Source organism: Beta vulgaris, chromosome 4 (assembly GCF_026745355.1).
Source record: "Beta vulgaris subsp. vulgaris cultivar EL10 chromosome 4, EL10.2, whole genome shotgun sequence".
Taxonomy (NCBI): domain Eukaryota; kingdom Viridiplantae; phylum Streptophyta; class Magnoliopsida; order Caryophyllales; family Amaranthaceae; genus Beta; species Beta vulgaris.
In genome coordinates, this window is record NC_079205.1 from 43,243,711 (window position 1) to 43,260,967 (window position 17,257).

Consider the following 17,257-nt stretch of genomic DNA (forward strand, 5'->3'; position numbering starts at 1 on the left):
ATTTATTCTTAAACCTATGTAAAACAAAACCCTAAATAATACAAGAACCAACTATGACCTTTACTACATCTTCTTTTCAAAAATATTATCAGAAAGAGCATTAAATATATTATCGGAAAGAGAAAAAAAATAATGGAACAAGATATAAAGGACAAAAATGTAATAAATATTTTCTATAAAAGATGTAAGAGTATCTACAATGGGGTGGGTTGGTCTTACTTGGTCTTGGAGTTTTTTTTTTCGCTCTCCTTTCCTCCTTCTTACACCTCACATCCCACTAAAACTCTCACCAACTCATCTTTTTTTTGTCACAATGGTGTGGTTGGTCTTACTTGATTTTTTTATTTCTCTCTCCTACTTTTACCAAGCCCCACCATATACTCTCTCTCATACTTTTACCAAACCCCACCATATACAATGTTTATTTTTTATATAAAATAGATGATTTATATAAAATAGAGGCTTTTTGTGCACGACATCCCATGCTCATATGGTCTAGATTTCCAGACCAACCAAGCCAAAGAGTCAAGTTCCACAACAACAAAACCAATTAAAACTAGTTTTACTATTTGCTAGACCAAGCTAAACCTACCCCATTGTTGATGCTTTAAGAGTATTTCTTAAAAGTGAAACGTAGGTGGTTGTAAAATGAGGGAGAGATGTACTTATAAGTCTAGCATCATAAATTCATAACTGAAGGAAAATTGATATTTCTAGCAATAGTAGATGGAGACGAGATGAGTCCACTTACCTCTAACCTTTTCCTAAGCACCATTTTCTTTCTAATATTATGTTCATATATCATATATGTTATATGTATGACCCGTTACTAAATACTAATAGTGTTTTATAGATAAAATTCACGAAATGGGTGTAGAAAGATAAAACAACAAATCTTTTTTTGACATCGAGAAATCGTACATTAATTAAAAGAGGAAGTACAATCTAATGCTAATATAACCAAATCTAAACCAAACAAACAAACCTAAACCATAGAAAACAGAAATAAACAACGAAAAGGAGTCGCATGTGAAGGAGGGCATCGCTGGTCAATGCTTGTGATGATGGCGTCAAAACAACAAATCTTAAGGTGGTGCAAAATGCAAAGATAGAAAAAACGTTTGCCAAGTATTGCAAGTCTATCATCACTTGAAATTTGGGACCCCTCTTCTTCTACAAATATGGAACCCGCATACATGGCTATGGCCTATGTCACGCCACTTGATGTACGACGTATGTCTTCTTCTACGTCTATTCTCTTCTCTTATCAAGTGTCATCTTAAGCTTTTAATTATTAACTCATTTATTTAGCTTCGTTATCTCACTTATTTTATTAGTAACAATGAAGTTATTAACATATTGATTCAAAACGACTAGAAATTTGTAAGCACCAATTAGTCAGACAGCCATACATAATAACATAACAATCTCAGCATATGCTTACTACAAATTAAGAACCTAACCTATTAATATTTAATCATAATCTGAAGAGAACTGACATCAATGCAGTAGCTTTAGCTGCTACATCTTCTCTAAGATTAAGGAATTACAGTATTTAGTTGAGTCCATTCGAAACCAATACAACACCTCCAAAATTCGAACAAAATTGTGTTGAGTTTTCTATCTGTCTAACCATTACCAAAAGTTATAATCCTCTCTCATTTAATTCCCTGCTATCCTCCTTAGTTGAGGGCGAGTGAAAGCAGTAGAAACATCAATATCTCCAAAAGAAATGATGAAGACTTAAGAGCAGATTCTGAGTCATTGGTTGTCTTGTAGGAATTGGAGGACCCATATTAGTGGGGTTGAATCCTGTTCCATCTCCAGCACCAACACCAATGGTTGATGATGATGATGATGATGTAGTGTTAATGGTGGGGGTGAGCGGTGATCCTGTTCCGTAGGGGTTTGTTGTTGGCGAGTTTCCCGTAGTAGTAGATGTAATCCCCCCTGCAGTACTGGAAAGTAATTTGGGTATAAGACTAAGTGGTAAAGAAACAAGGAACAACACATAAATTACTAAGTGATCAAGTCCAGTTAATCTAATTCATATTCTTTAAGCTCTGACTTGATACATCTTACAAATGTGATTACATTCATAACGGAGGAAAACCACACTCATAAAATCAAAACAATGGAGTAGATGATGTATATTATTAATCCTAGCAATTTATAGTATATAAATAAAAGGCCAATAGGGTCCCTCAGGTGGTATATGTTCTGAAAGATAAGTATGTGATTATAATTAATATTGAAACATTAGCCCACATTGATCCCTCATCAACTGTAGGTAGGAGTAGGACTGTATATTCATCTTATTAGTCTTTTAGAAGCTCTAGAATGTAATTATCATGCTAACAAGATCTAAAGGTTTGGCCAATATGAAGTAATGGCATCTACGGGGTTAGTTAAACATGTAATGGTGAAATGGAAAAATTCACATTTACTGCATCTACAAAAGTAACTCTTAGATTCTGATTGCAATATAAAGATATCTACTTAGCAATAATAACTGTGAAGGCATTCTGGAAAGATGAGAAATGAGATTCGCAATGATGAATGATGAATGATGAATGATGAATGATGAATGATGAATGGAGTAAGGATGCGAGACAGAGGAACACTGTAAAAAGGAAAAAGGCAGAAAGGAATCCAATATATGTAAACACGCCACGCTAAAGCCTAAAGCCTGAAGGCAGACGCAAAACTACAACTACAAGGCATCTATTCTTGGGAGTGTGGGACAAGACACCAGAAGACTAGAGAGAGAGAGATTCAAAATGTTGATTATTACCCATTAAAAACTGTTACTTCTTTTCTTGTAAAAACAACATTGCCCACTGCCCACTCGTATTGTGCAATAAGAAGTGAGCAGGAGCAGACCAAATTGGTCCTAAAAAGAAGAGATGTTACCAGTTATCACAACCCCACAGCCACAAGACAGACATGAGACAATTTAAACTGGTCAAAACTCACCAGTTGAATCTCAACTTTCGAGGCCATGCAAATCATATTCAGCTCCATATCATCTTAAGCATACTTCATATTCAGCCCAATGGCATTTTCTTTTTGGGGGCGGGAAGGGGGAGTATAGGGGACCTGGGCCCATTCTTGCACCTGTTAAAAAAACCATCGCAACAGATCACATCTCTCCTCTCCTTAACCATCACAACCTTGTGGTATGTGGTATAGTCGCTTGTATGACAAGTGATGCGCGGCTTTGTGGAGGCCACCCCCTCCCCTCCCCTCACAAAACTGTTTGCCTCTCATTCTAAACGAGTTCCTGAGTTCTCAGAAATTTATTCATCACCCTCCCTCTTGTATTGTGCAGCATCAACAAAATTTGCACCAGAAAAGCATCCATGTAAAGATAATTGTAAAGTAATTAGAGTCATGAAATTGTTAACATTCATAATCTGCTACATCAAGAACATTACTATGTTCATTCTCATCAAAATACTATTCTATTCTTCTGCCTATCCTTTGGATATCTCAGTTGTATACAGAAATTCATACAGCGCCAGACCTATTAACACTACTCTACACAAAAAAGAATGCAAATTTCAGTTGTTGGCATGTGTGACAACGTCAATCCTATGCTGGCTTCACAAAGAATACACATCTCTTAATGTTTTGAGTTTTTTAAGGTGCTCAATGATAATAAAAAAAAAAAATGAAAAGGCACCCGGTATGAAAATAAATCTAAAGGTATTTACAAAAACTATACTAAGCTTACAAGAAGGTTTGGTGTCAGTCACTTTCTATAAACTCTGGCGAGAGTATGGTTTTAAAGAGCTCCTTCAGATTAGCCAATACATGTCGAGGCCCTAAGCTTTCAATCCCAACATAATTCAACAGTTGTTCTATGTCCTGCAATATTCAAAACAAGAGCAACAAAGCTAAGCAGATTATGTAAGAAACTCTGATGCATGACTTGCAGATTTTCATCCAGAGTTACTGTCAATAATATGAAGAAACATCAAGGGGTCACATAAAGCAACAATTTTGTCTTGCTGTGCCAAAAAACAATAGGCAACTTAAAACATGCATCAAAAGTGAATAATATTTAATGTCAGAGTTCCATGTAAAGCAGAAAGAGCTGGAAAAAAGCAGCGACACCATTTATGTACAATGTCCATAAGGTACTAGAAGTTGTCAATCAGTATATATGAAATAATGATAAATGAGTAAAGCAGCATACCTTGTTTAAAAGAAATATTGCATAAGCTGCTCTGGTTGCATCTTGCCCATCTAAAAAAAGTGGAAATTCCAGACACTTCTTATTTGCAGCAGCCAAGGAAGTTGAGTTAGATCCTGATGATGTTGGATTATTAAACACTGCACAGTCTTTGATATATGAATGAGAACCACCCAAACGCAAAGGATAACGTAAAGGCACGTGTAGGTATGAAGCTATGAGTGAGATGACCTGCAAATCACCCAGCCAATATGTTAATATCATCTAGTAGTTGTTCTTGCTCATTTTCTGTGATGAAAAAGGAAGGGAGGAGGGGCAAGTAAGGCAGAAACAAAACAAAAAATAAGACAAGCCAAAAGAAGCCCCTGTTATAAATAAAAGCTTGAGGAAGATCATAGCAAATTGCAAGGAGAAAAAACTGTATATGTGCAAAAGGAATAGCCTGAAAGGCTGAACTTGACACAAGTAGTAGTATACCCTCAATAAAAACAAATTATGAGATAATAATTATTCACTCAAGTGAAGATGAAGCACACACATGGGCGACGTATCCTAGAGCAGTCGTCGATCCCTGGATCTGCTTCTTATCAGTGAAAAAAGTCATCTGCGTAAAAGGAAGCATATTTAACTGCACCCCAGATATAGTCAAGGTTCCTTGGTTTCTTGATTTGTTCTCATCTATATTTCCCCCAGGAGTCCCTGCACATAATTATCAATTACACGGAAGAAAGAAAAATTAAAAAAACACATTTGGAGAAGAAAGAAACAAAGAAACACATTATCAATTCCATAAGGCAGAATCGGGGCAACAGCAACACACACGGAATGGTATCCAGCCACAAGAGAGATTCAGAACGTGGAATAATCGCGAGGTAGTCTTACTTAGAAAAACTGAACATGCAAAAGCCAATTTGATAAACGTGATCCTATCTCTTGTATAAAATGTACATGCAGATTTCACTCAACCCTCTTCTGTGTGGTGACAAAACCAAACAGACAATTGGAACAGGCAACCATGACATACATACAGTCACATACACGTCCAATTGAAGTAAAGCTAATCATATTGCACTCAACTAAAATAGGTGTGATGATAAAGTAATAGTCACTTTCACTCATATCATCATATTTATCCACAGTTCCACTCAAGTAAAACAGGAAAAAAAAAAAGTGCTTAATCTGACAATTCCTTCAACAAACACATATCAGGCTCACCCAGGTAAAATTAAGCTCCATATCGTTATATATATGTTCAGAAAGATCTTGACTTGCAAAAGTATGATGTGATAAGATCAAAACAACATCCACCCGACCACACCCCCAACAATAGAATGACAAAAGAAGGTCTACGCTCCATCCTAGATAATAGGCCACATATCTAATTGAGGCGTCACAAAATAACATGCCTCTTTATAAGTTCAGTAAGCCAAACTTTGAGCTATCCCATATCACCCTTATTGATACCCTCAACTTAAAATTCCAAAGATAGATTGCATTAGTATGTAAACATCAAAATGGTGAAGGATATTTATGCCATTTTTACTCAGTTCGTTGAAAATGACGCCTGACAGAAAGTTAGTTGCAACCAAATTTCCTAACCAAAGATAGACATTTTCCCTCGTAGTCAGAAATCTACTAGAAAACAAAAGAAATTGATATTCTCAGTGCACCACCTGACCTACTCCCACTCGGAAATGAATCAAGTTCAAGCTCTTGAGTTGCACCAATCAAGGTCTTTACTGGATAAAGATATGCAACTTGTGAAATCATATGTTGCTGTCTCACTCTAAGAATCTTCTGTAGAGCACTTAATCGAGCGAGACCCTTTTCTCCAGCAAGTAATCTACCAGATTCCTGCAGTATTATGAAGTAAACATCTGCACTTGCCATATTGAAAAATAACTAAACATACTATACAAAGTAGTCAACCTTTAAGTCCTAATCATGAGAAAAGAGGTGAATCATACATCATTGAGCAGATTCACGAAGAAACCAAATTATGCACGTTGAATTATCGAACTTGAATTTCAAATGCAACAAAATATCTTATTCTCTTTAGCTAATGACAAATGAAATACTTTTAGCATGATATGGAATACACAAAACAATGAAGCATGGGTAGGAAGTCCTGGCCAACAATGAGAAATATACCTGGAGTCTTTTGCGCGCAACAGAAAGTGATGTCCCTGAAACAAGCAGAGACTTAATTTCAGTGGCTAGGTGGTCCTCTTTGGTTTGAGCATGTTCTTCAACCACCTTGGCTTGCATCAACATGTTTCCCATAACAAGCTTCCTAAGTTGCACTCTTTCAGAAATCTCATCAAGTTGATTCTTGCGACTCAAGGACTCAGATTGTACCTGTGAACCATGTCCGAGGCCGCTAAAGCGCGGGCAATCAGTTTAAAGCTAATGGAGGCAATTGCAGATACCATAAATAATATTAGGCTTGAAAATTGAACTTAAAATTAGATTACCACATTAAAGGTAATCACAAGACAAGTATGAATCAGAATTGTGGGTTAGAGAAAAAAGCAGACGGGGTCATATTTTACCTGAATTAGGGTTTGGAGGTGAGTTTGGAGAGCAAGTCTCTTTTGTTGGGACTGATGGAGGGCCGAGGAAAGACTGGATAACCGAGCAAGTTCTTGTTCAAAATCCTCCCACTGAATTATTTTCACCTGGAGATCCTTGACCTTATCTTTGGAACAAGTAGTAGAGCTTCGTAAATTGGGGAGGGCGTCCATCTAAATCAAAATCGATTTTGAAATCAAAAGGGCAAGTGTAAATTGAAAGGGGATGAGATAAAGTTTGGGAATTGTGAAATTTTAGATGGGAGGAATTTGTCATCGTCCAGGTGAAAGATTGGTAGGCGATTGGAGTGAGACAGAGTGTGAATCTCAATCTCATTTGGTTTTTACTTTTCAGAACATCTCACTCTCCCCCACCAGAGAACCCCAAGAACCCAAAAAAACCAAGATGGAAGAACGAGTCTTTCACTTCCTGTGCCGATGTGGAAACCTCCCTCTGACAAATAAGTAATCAAGCAATGATTCAACATTTTATCCCACGCTATTAAGCAATGTATCTTCCACTTGTGTCATGCCGGAAAATTTAAGTTGCAATGTGAATCAGATTTAACAACCCAATTTTGTCAAACAATTCAATCAATTCTTATATCAAATAAATCACTGTCAGTTGTTACACAACAAACAAACAAACAATACACAAAGCCCAATCAAAACATCAATTCTAAATTGGCAAATAATTTGTACAACTAACTATGAATTCTTAAAGATTAGAACTTAATGAATTGAATAAGGAAAGAAAGTAACAAACCAATCAACAGAAATAACAAGAGATGAACATTATGCTTCAGCTATTTAGGTTAAAATTAGATTACCTGAATTGGGAGTTGTCTGTGGAGAGAGGTCGGCAAACAGAGATATATTTGATTGGCCGGTGGGCGGTGGTAACTCTGCCGTGGACTCTCAGGCCTTTCACTTGTTGATGTTGGCCCACTCGCACAGAGTACCTCAAAGAGTACGGTGTATGGTGCACGGTGTATGGTGTATGGTGCGGTGGCGCAGCTTCAGATGGAGAGGGGGTGGTGCGACTGGCTGGTGCGCAGAGAGAGGAGAGAGAGATTGTTCGTCAATCTTACGCGTGCAGCGTGCTGCTATTTTAGTTTTCTTTAATTTATCTTTTTGTTTTAATAAAACTACAAAAATACCCCTGTGCTAAACATTTTACAACTGTTTCTCCATCTTCATGAATAACATAAATAAAGTGGCCAAAAGCTAAAGAACCTACAAAAATAAAGTTGGGACCCGAATTAATTGGGACACACGTTTGAAGGATGAGATGAGAATCATATGTACGATTAACGTGAAAAATTAATTATGAATATAAAGACTTATACTAATGAATACGTAGTAATAAAGATGTACATATGTTTAGGACTGTTCAAAGTACGGTGTAGACCGAACCAAACCGCACCTCAATCCATTTTTAGCGTTTTTGGGTTGGTTTGCATTTTCAAAATTGTGGTTTGGTTTGCGATCCAATCAAACCGTGGTTTTTGGTTTGGGTTAGGTTTATTTTTTGTAAATTGAAATTGCACTGTAAACCGCAAATATACAAGATAATAAACCATAATAATTTTTTAAAAAATGTTTATTAAGCCCGACCTGTGTTTGTGGACAAACACTTTGAGATTGAGGGAATGGTAAGGGGAAACCCTTTTCCAAAGTACCCCTAATGGGAATCGAACCTCCAATAGAAGGTTCTTTATTTACCACTAGGTCAAGCCTTGTTTGATAACTCACATTTTAATTAGTTAAGACTTTGGATTTGTTAATTAGAGTAGGAAGAAATATGTTTTGGTATAGATATAAAATTGTAGGTATTGAGTTGGAAGTTGACTAGATAATGTAGGGTAAAAGTTAGGGTGCGTTCTCTTCACCTTAATAAATTAAGTTCCAGGTCCAATAAATTCAGTTCAGATAAGTTTCAATCAGGTCCAATCAGAGCAATAAGTTCCAATCAGGTCTAATAAGGTTCAATAAGTTTCAATCAGGTGTAATAAGTTTCAATCAGGTGCAATAAGTTTCAATAAGGTCCAAATAATCAATGATCAATAAACATTTGTATTATTGTCCATTATTTTAGTATCCATATCACTATTAGGTGATTATGTTATTATTAGAATTTTAATTAAAGTACCACAATGATTCTATCGTATTATACTTGTGTTATTGTCAATTATTTTTTTAAATATTTGTATAACTGTCTATTATTTTATAATTCATATTACTATTAGCTGATTATGTTATTATTAAATTTTTTAATTAAAGTATCACAATATATAGTATTATACTTGTATTATTGTATTATTTTATAATTCATATTACTATTAAGAAGACTATTAAATATATTAGTGGTGAAAGTTGTATATAGGCAAGTATACAAAAGTATATTTTCTTTTGTTAAATTGTTTATCGTAAGAGATAATTAATAATAATTATTTTTCAAAGGGAAAATTTTAGTAATTATTAAATTGTGGAGAAATTCAGGAAAGTTAGACTTAGCAACCAAGCTTTTCAGGTATTGGTTTGACAAGCTACGTTGAAGGCATTACTAAATGTCCTTTAAAAAATAGGCTATATACAATTTAACAAAAGAAAATAATAATTACTAAAATTTGCCCTTTAAAAAATAATTAGCAATTAGCGAATGGCTAATTGCTAATTTCTACTTGCTAAACAACTAAACACGAAAAAGAGAGATTCAGACATTTGTATTTTCGGAGAAGAGATAGCCCAGTTGCTCTTGCTGTTGCACAAAGAGATTCTCCCGACCTGGAGTGGAAGGAGCAAGTTAGGGAAGAACTCACTTGCACCTTAACTTCAATTTACTTTTTTTTGGCCAATTCTTAGATGTGGCCAGTCCATATATAAAGTCCAAGCAAACGCGTCTTAATAGAACAAGACAAATATTACTAGTGAAATTCCTAAAATTTCATTAAATCAAAGAAATGGTCTTCTTTGCTGACCTTCCCACCATAACCAAGCAACATACAGATTCGACTGGGGGTGGTAACCTGGCAATAGGCATTGTAGGAGAAGATGACGAAAAATTGGTTGGGAAGCAAGGGGAATTGCCCTTATTTTCTTTCTCTGTTTTTGATTAGTTTTATGGATGTTTGATGTTGACTTTATAATGTAGAGAGAAAGGGATGGAAATGGTGAAAAATTCGAAGGAGAAATTGGAACAGATTTTTATTTTGTATCAATTTCTTCCTCGTTTTTCAATTAAAATACAGTGATGTGGAAAGTTGATATTTTTTTGTGTAGTTACGTTTGACATACTGAGAATACTGCTGCTTTGGTATTTTTATGTTTGGTGAAAAAACATGGAAGAGGTGGAGAAGGTAGGAGGAGGAGGGAGACGATTTGGGTAAAATAAGTATAGGAGTGTGAAGAGTGGCAGACCCAGGAATTCGAATCTGGGGATACGGAGTTACGGACGTACAACAAACACAAAAATCGTAGAAAAAAGTTCATAAAAATTGTTCAATACATAAGTCTTACAACCAAAATATCTATAGTCATACAACCAATTTTGTAAAAAAAAAAAAATGCAAAAGATTAAACTTGACTTGGGTGTATCATTCGTCATTTGTCATTTCCTCATTGTATTCATAAAATTAATTGTCAAATTCAATTTCGAATTTCAATAAGCAAACCCTAACTAATTAATCAACAATGTCCAAATTCAACAATTTACATCTTAATACTCAATTAAATTAAGAATCTAAAAATATATAAACTTAAAAAAGTTGAAAAATATGAAATTAAAACACAAAAGTATATATAAACTTACAAGCTTGTAACTTTTCTAAGTTTATATATTGTTAGATTCTTAATTTAACTTTTCTAAGCATAAGAGTAACCCCGTTTAATTATACGATGAGATTATTTAATCGAACGAGTAACTCTCATTTATTCATACGAATAACCCATTATTTCATACGGTAACCTCATTCGTTTTATAAGAGTAGCCTTATTAACTATATAATCATACGAGTAACTCCATGTATTTACTAAATTAAACACCCAATAATTGTTCACAAAGTAACCTTATTCTTTCACACGGGTAACCTCATGAATTCATAAGAGTAACCTCACCTATTTAATCATATAAGTAAGTCCAATTATTCACAAAAGTAGCCCCATTTCTTCACATGAGTAACATCATTCGTTCATAAGAGTAAATTGGTCAATATTCCCTTTTGTTATAGAAATAACTAACATTTATTTATAGGAGTGACTCTTTTTATTGTTAATAGCAACCACATATTCAATACAAGTAACTCCATTGTTCATAAATGTTTTATGCACAATGGTCAACTTCAAAAGGTCGTTATCACTCCTTTCTCATCTTCCTTTGGCCAAATTCCCATCCCCAGACCTCCTCAATGAACTTGGCATCCGGTAATTGGTCACTCCATTGTGGGACCCTTATCATTGGGATCCCGAGGCTAAGCCCTTCCAGTGTCGAGTTCCACCACAATGAGTCACGAAGCATGCAGTTGCTTCGTGGGCCAATATCTCGAGTTGATTGCACCATGTAACAATCATCCCCTTATTAGTTATCGAAACCTCCGCCTGGAACTCCTTAGGGAGTTTGCTAATCTGGGGCTCCCTAACCACCCAAAAAAAGTAATAGTCACTTTCCTTTAATGCTAATGCAATTTCCTCCATTTGTTCTTGTGTTAGTGAAACCATGCTACCAAATGAGATGTAAATGACTGATTTTGTTGGCTTACTTTGTAGCCACTCTTTGCACTTCTCGCTTAAGGGTTTCCATAGACTTGATCCGTAACCTATATCTCCTTCTACTCTTCCGTCTAAGTAGGATGATGGAAACCATTGGTCCAATTAGTTTTGCGGGCCACTTATCTATTACGCCTTCTATAACCTTCATGACATAAACATCAATATAGTTAGTGAAATTAATAGTGAATATGTGATTCTGTTTGCAACTTTGCAATATTATATATATGTATATATATATATATATATATATATATATAAATATATATATATATAATATTATATAATATAATATATATATATATATATATTATATATATTATATATATATATATATATATATATATATGTAGGCTTAAATTTGTGTAAAGTATTATATTAAAAACAACAATGAATAATTTATCGAATATGAATGGGAGGAAAAGGAAAGTTTACCTTTGACTCTAAATCTTGAAAAGAATTGCAAAAGACATAATCAGCCAAGTGAAGATTAGTGAATTGACTCAACTTCATAGCCAAGTAAGCAGGATAACTTTGAGGTTTCCTGAGAAAGCTAGGCAAATCATTACCCTTAAACAAAGGCATTTTAGGCAAAGCACACCTGACCTGGTCCGACTCAAGGGGCAAATTGATTAAGCCACGACTTACACACGAAAAAATGGCGCAAACTGAAGCGGAGTTAGTAGAAAGGCAGCAACAAGTAAGCCATATTCTTTAGCAACATCCAAAGCCCATGGCAAAAATGCATCGTACACGACACAAGTCACAGGAGACGAAGAGTTTTGATGGGCTCGATAAGGCGAGCAAGGGTTTTGGAGCCATTTGACTTAAAAGAGTGGAGAAAAACATCCTCGGAGCCCGCTTGAGGGTAGCCACCATTATCGTAGCCGTCTGAGATTGGCTCAACGACTACATTTTGGAGAAAAGAGATAGAGGAGATAGTGTTTTTGGTAGTAGCTAAAGTGGCTTTCACCCCTTTTGAAGCTAAACGTTTTGCAAATTGTAGTAGTGGGTTGATGTGGCCTTGACTTGGGTATGGTACCAACACAACATGACCATCACCATTTTCATGTGCTTTTGCAACATTATTTTCATCTCTTTTCTCTATCATTTCTCTCTTCTTTTTTGCTTTTAACTCTTTAATTTGTTGGATATGAATTATGATATGTCTTCGTTGTGAAAAACTCTCTATTTATAGGAAGGGGTGGGAAGGGGGGGAGGAATTGAAGAAGAAAATCAAATTGCTCGCCTTTTTGTTTCTTTTAGGGGTCACATTGCTCACCTGATTGATTCACCAGGTTGCTCAACAGTTCATAGATTTACATTTTTTGTTAATTTTGACGTGTTTGTTGGCTCTCTCTTAAGACTCCTAGTAAACTGGACTTGTATCGCTAAAGGCAATTATTCAAGTTTGATTTGATATATCGTGTGTACCACTTTGTCCAAATCGTACCAAATCAATGATATTACTGGATACTGATGTACATTCTATAATTAGAATATTGGATTTCTTTGTTTCCGTAGTTAATTGATACTTTAGCAGATATTTCTGCATTGATAGTTAACTTTTGTTTTGAGTTTGTCTTGTAAATGACCGTCTACTTTTAAATTAAAATTAGATAATGCGTGGTAAATTTAATATTAAAAAGAGAATTAGTCCAATAATGACTAGGTTAATTTCTTTTCGTGACTAGTTAATTCATTTAGTTAGTAGGTCTACTTTTATATTAAAATTAGACCAATATTTTCAATAATTTTTGAATAAATAAATAGTGACTACAATATTATACAAATTTTAGGTTTGTATTTTTATTACCTATAAAGGTTTGTATTCTTATAGTCTATTATGAAGCCAATTTTGTAATTAACGTCTGCATCACTGCATGTGTCGTCCAACTTCCCACGTGTCGTCCAAGTGCCCACATCAATATATGAAGCAGTTTGCATCTGCGGCATTTTCATTGCTTCAAAACGATAAACATGAATACATGATGATGATGTTGCTTACCTCATTTATTGCTGATGTCAAATGATTATGTCTTCATGCGATGTCAGCTTTCTATCGACATGATAGTTGACTTCAAATAGTTTATTTGCTATTAGATTCATAGATACGGATAAGGATTCAAAATTTCACATTTTTAACTGTTTTTTTACAAGCTACTGATGAGGTTTCATAAAATGCATTATACCCCTACTTGTTTTAGAAATGCACCAAATATTCTTAAAATTTTTGGTATTTTTTAGTTGACATTATTTAACATATGGAGCTGAAATTCCTAGGAATTGAATTTTTTTTGGTGTTGTTTGATTGACAAATTCATGTAAGTAGAATATCCTAACAAGTTCCATTTCCTACAATTGGAAGAAATTACTTACCTAATAGGACCTAGAAAATATAATTACATGTAAAAATATTTTTCATGAATCACCAAACAACATTTAGTAATTCCTAAAAAAATATAATTACATGTAAAAATAAAACCTCCAATAAACTTGCACTCCCTACCTTCGACCAAATGAGCACTTAGATAATAATCATTAGATGCTCTTGATAACTAAAAGTTTAAAGTTTAAAACAAGTTTAAAATTTAGAAAGTTGCCAAGCTAAAAACCTACTATTTATTGTATTTAGGATTATCATTGTTAGAATAAACGTTCTTAGGAGTGCCGACGTGATACGCGGGTGCTTGACACCATTTGCGAAGCCTCGAAAAGCATCTTAACACCGTCATTGTTCATTTCTCGTGAAACCCAAAATTGCTTTAAAATAAACGTAAAGGCATTCAATTTCGTCTCGAAAAGTCGCAATTTGTTGCTCTTCTTCAACATTTGCTCTTCTTCGTCTCGCAAAGTCTCACAATTTGCTGTTCTTCTTCAACATCAGGTATTCTTCTTTTGTCAAATTTTTTTCTTATTTTGTCCTTTATTTTCTTATTCTCATTTATTTTCTTTCGTTTTTTTCTGCTATTTTCTGTTATTTATGTGATTTTCGTATTTTGACCCTTTTTTCGTATTTTGTCATTTATTTTATGTTATTTTCATATTTTGTCTTTCGTTTTTTTCGTATTTTGTCATTTGTTTTTCTGTGTTATTTTCTGTTTAATGTTCTGTTTTTTTTGTTTAATTTTCTGTTTAATGTTCTGTTTTATTTTTCCTGTTTAATGTTCTGCATGTCATTTATTTTCTGTTTAATGTTATTTTTCTATGTTATTTTCTATTTTTCCTACCAATTAGTATTAATGTTCTGTTTTTTTGTTTAATTTTTTGTTTTTTTTGTTTAATGTTCTGTTATTTATTTTATGTTTTATTTTCTTATGCTATTTTTTTGTTTAATTTTTTGTTTAATGTTCTGTCATTTATTTCTGTTTAATTTTTCTATGCTGTTTTTCTGTTTAATGTTATTTTCCATTCTTCCTACCAATTAGTATTAATATCCTGTTGCTTTTCATGCTCTTTATTTATTTGTTTACTTTGGTTTCTAGTTTAATGTGGCTGATGACGACTTCAAGGAGCAAATTGAGCTCTCATCAGAGGTGGAGGAGGAGATTGACTCCACTCCTACAAATGCCGTGAAACCTCAACAATGTTTGTTTGAGTTGTGGACTTGTGGTTGTATAGGTCTAAAACATTAAGGATACATTAATATTGTTTTATTTCATAAAATTTTGCTAAATTGGTTTATAATATTGCCAAGTATGAATTTGGTTAGCTAGAACTTGGTAGAAGTATGTGATATTGCCAAGTATAAACTTGGTTAGCTAATACTTTGATGAAATTTCAAGGCCCAAATGCCAAGTGCCAACTATGAACTATGCAATTGTTTTGAAAAAAAAAATCAGGTTATATGGGTCGGGTCAACCTGAAAAAATCGGGTTAAACAGGTTCAGGTTGACCCATTTACAACCCGTTTTTTAAAAAATCAGGTCAAACAGCTCAGGTTGACCCGATGATTTTCAGATCAGGTTAGGGTTGATGATATTGACCCGAAAATTAAAACAGATCAGGTTCAGGTTAGGGATTTTCAACTCGATTTTACTTGACCCGAAGACGAACCCGACTCAACCCGACCTGATTGACAGGCCTAGTTATTAGGCCCGGACTATACCCCGGGTAAGAAAAAATTTCATTTATTAATATAATACTTTATGATAATAATATTAAATACAACTTAGTCTAATGGTTAAGACTTTAGTATATGTACTTGAGGTCTCAATATCAAACACAGTTTACTGTTTATGCACGCCATTTAATATATTTGTATAGATGTCAAACGCTCAAATTTTTTGGGTAATTTTTTCTCTTTTCTTTGCAATTTTCGTTCTTTATTTGATCTAGGTTTTGCAAATTCAGAATTTTATTACTTCATTTTTCGACCAAGAATTATTATAATTATTTGAGAATTTTAATGACACACTATATTTTTTCATAGTAACTAAGTATTATACATTAAATCAATTTAATTTTTTTGAAAACTTGAATAAGTCTTGTGAAATCAGATTGTTGCTGATTAATTTTAATGAACGACTGAGCTCGAAAATAGATTGGGACATATAAGTAGACAAATTAGGCCATGAAAACATATTTTTATTTTTATATCATGTTGTAGACTTTAAAGGTTGTTGATGCATATAAAATTTCAATCTTTCTTTAGTTTTTAGTGTTATACTCCCACTCGTATTTTCATTTAATATAAAATTTGATATTTGTATATTGTAGAACTTCATAGTGTATTGGAGTAATAAAATGATAAATTTAATTTTACCCCTATTGTTTTTTGTTATGTTAGATTAGTTCATAATATTTTATTAAAAATAGTGCAAAAAAATTAATTAAAAAGAACAGACCCTTAATCCATAATTTTTTTTTAATAAAATTTTGATATTATCTAATATAAATTTCAACTATTTTTTATGACTTTATTTCGGTCCAGGTTAAATTTTTATGTCTTTGGTCCTTCTATAATGGTAGGTTGCAACTTTTTTTGGGTTTTGTAAAATTGCAACTTTACTTGTAATTTCGGTTTTTTCACCAAATGCCCCCGAGTTTTCACGAAATTCACCGGGTACCCCCGCACTTTTGAAAATACATGGAGTACCCCTCAGTTTCAACATAATACACCCCAATACCCCTAATGACTAACGACGCTAACTGCCGTTAACTACCGTTAGTGTTAACCCTAATTAAACTCTATTCAGCCGTAATTAACCTAACTTAACCCTAATTAAACTCTAATTAGTCCTAATTAATCTAACTTAACCCTAAACACTAACACTAAACCCTAACCACCCTCCCCACCACCCCATCCACCCACCACCTCCCCCCACACCCTACCCACCACCCCAACAGCCCCCCGTCCCCCGACCCCTAGCCGCCGACCCTCCCACCCTCCGCAACACCCCCTAGCCTCCACCGCACGACCCCCATCCCCTCCCTCGCCAGCCACAACCCCCATTTCGCAATCTCTCTTTCTCCTCTGTTTTTCCCAAATCCCAAATTCATACTGAAGAAGATCGAAATTTTCGCAAACTCTCTCTCCTCTCTATTCTTCGTCAATCCGATCTTCTTCCTAGTCTATTTCGTCGGTTTTCCAAAAGATTTGTCTTCGTCGTTGAGAGCTCATTAACCAAACTGAACTGGGCATCGATTTCGACGGGGTGGGGGAGGGGTGGGGTTTTGGGCATCGATTTCGATGGGGTGGGGTACGGTGGGGTTTCGAGCGTCA

At 34.5% G+C, this 17,257-nt stretch overlaps 1 protein-coding gene and 1 pseudogene across 6 annotated transcripts; both read right to left on the minus strand.

The window, feature by feature from the left end:
- Positions 1-1,394: 1,394 nt before the first annotated feature.
- On the minus strand, positions 1,395-7,916 carry LOC104907676 (vacuolar protein sorting 38). 6 transcript variants are annotated; one of them, XR_007273482.2, is made up of 9 exons: positions 7,599-7,911; positions 6,751-7,222; positions 6,350-6,556; positions 5,872-6,052; positions 4,737-4,897; positions 4,202-4,429; positions 3,737-3,870; positions 2,977-3,117; positions 1,395-1,958 (listed from the first exon to the last, which is right to left on the minus strand). XR_007273482.2 is itself a non-coding variant. In XM_010696639.4 (8 exons), the coding sequence occupies exons 2-7, from the start codon at positions 6,940-6,942 to the stop codon at positions 3,751-3,753; spliced, it is 1,089 nt and encodes a 362-aa protein (XP_010694941.2). In that variant the 5' UTR covers positions 6,943-7,222; positions 7,599-7,910; the 3' UTR covers positions 1,395-1,958; positions 3,737-3,750. The 6 variants fall into 6 exon arrangements, 5 of the variants coding, with proteins under 5 accessions (XP_010694941.2, XP_010694942.2, XP_048499113.1 ...); XM_010696639.4 differs by lacking the exon at positions 2,977-3,117 and having other exon boundaries at positions 7,599-7,910; XM_048643156.2 differs by lacking the exons at positions 1,395-1,958; positions 2,977-3,117 and adding an exon at positions 3,126-3,317.
- Positions 7,917-11,108: 3,192 nt separating this feature from the next.
- Positions 11,109-12,643, minus strand: LOC125496690 (UDP-glycosyltransferase 74B1-like; annotated as a pseudogene).
- Between the last annotated feature and the right edge of the window lie 4,614 nt (positions 12,644-17,257).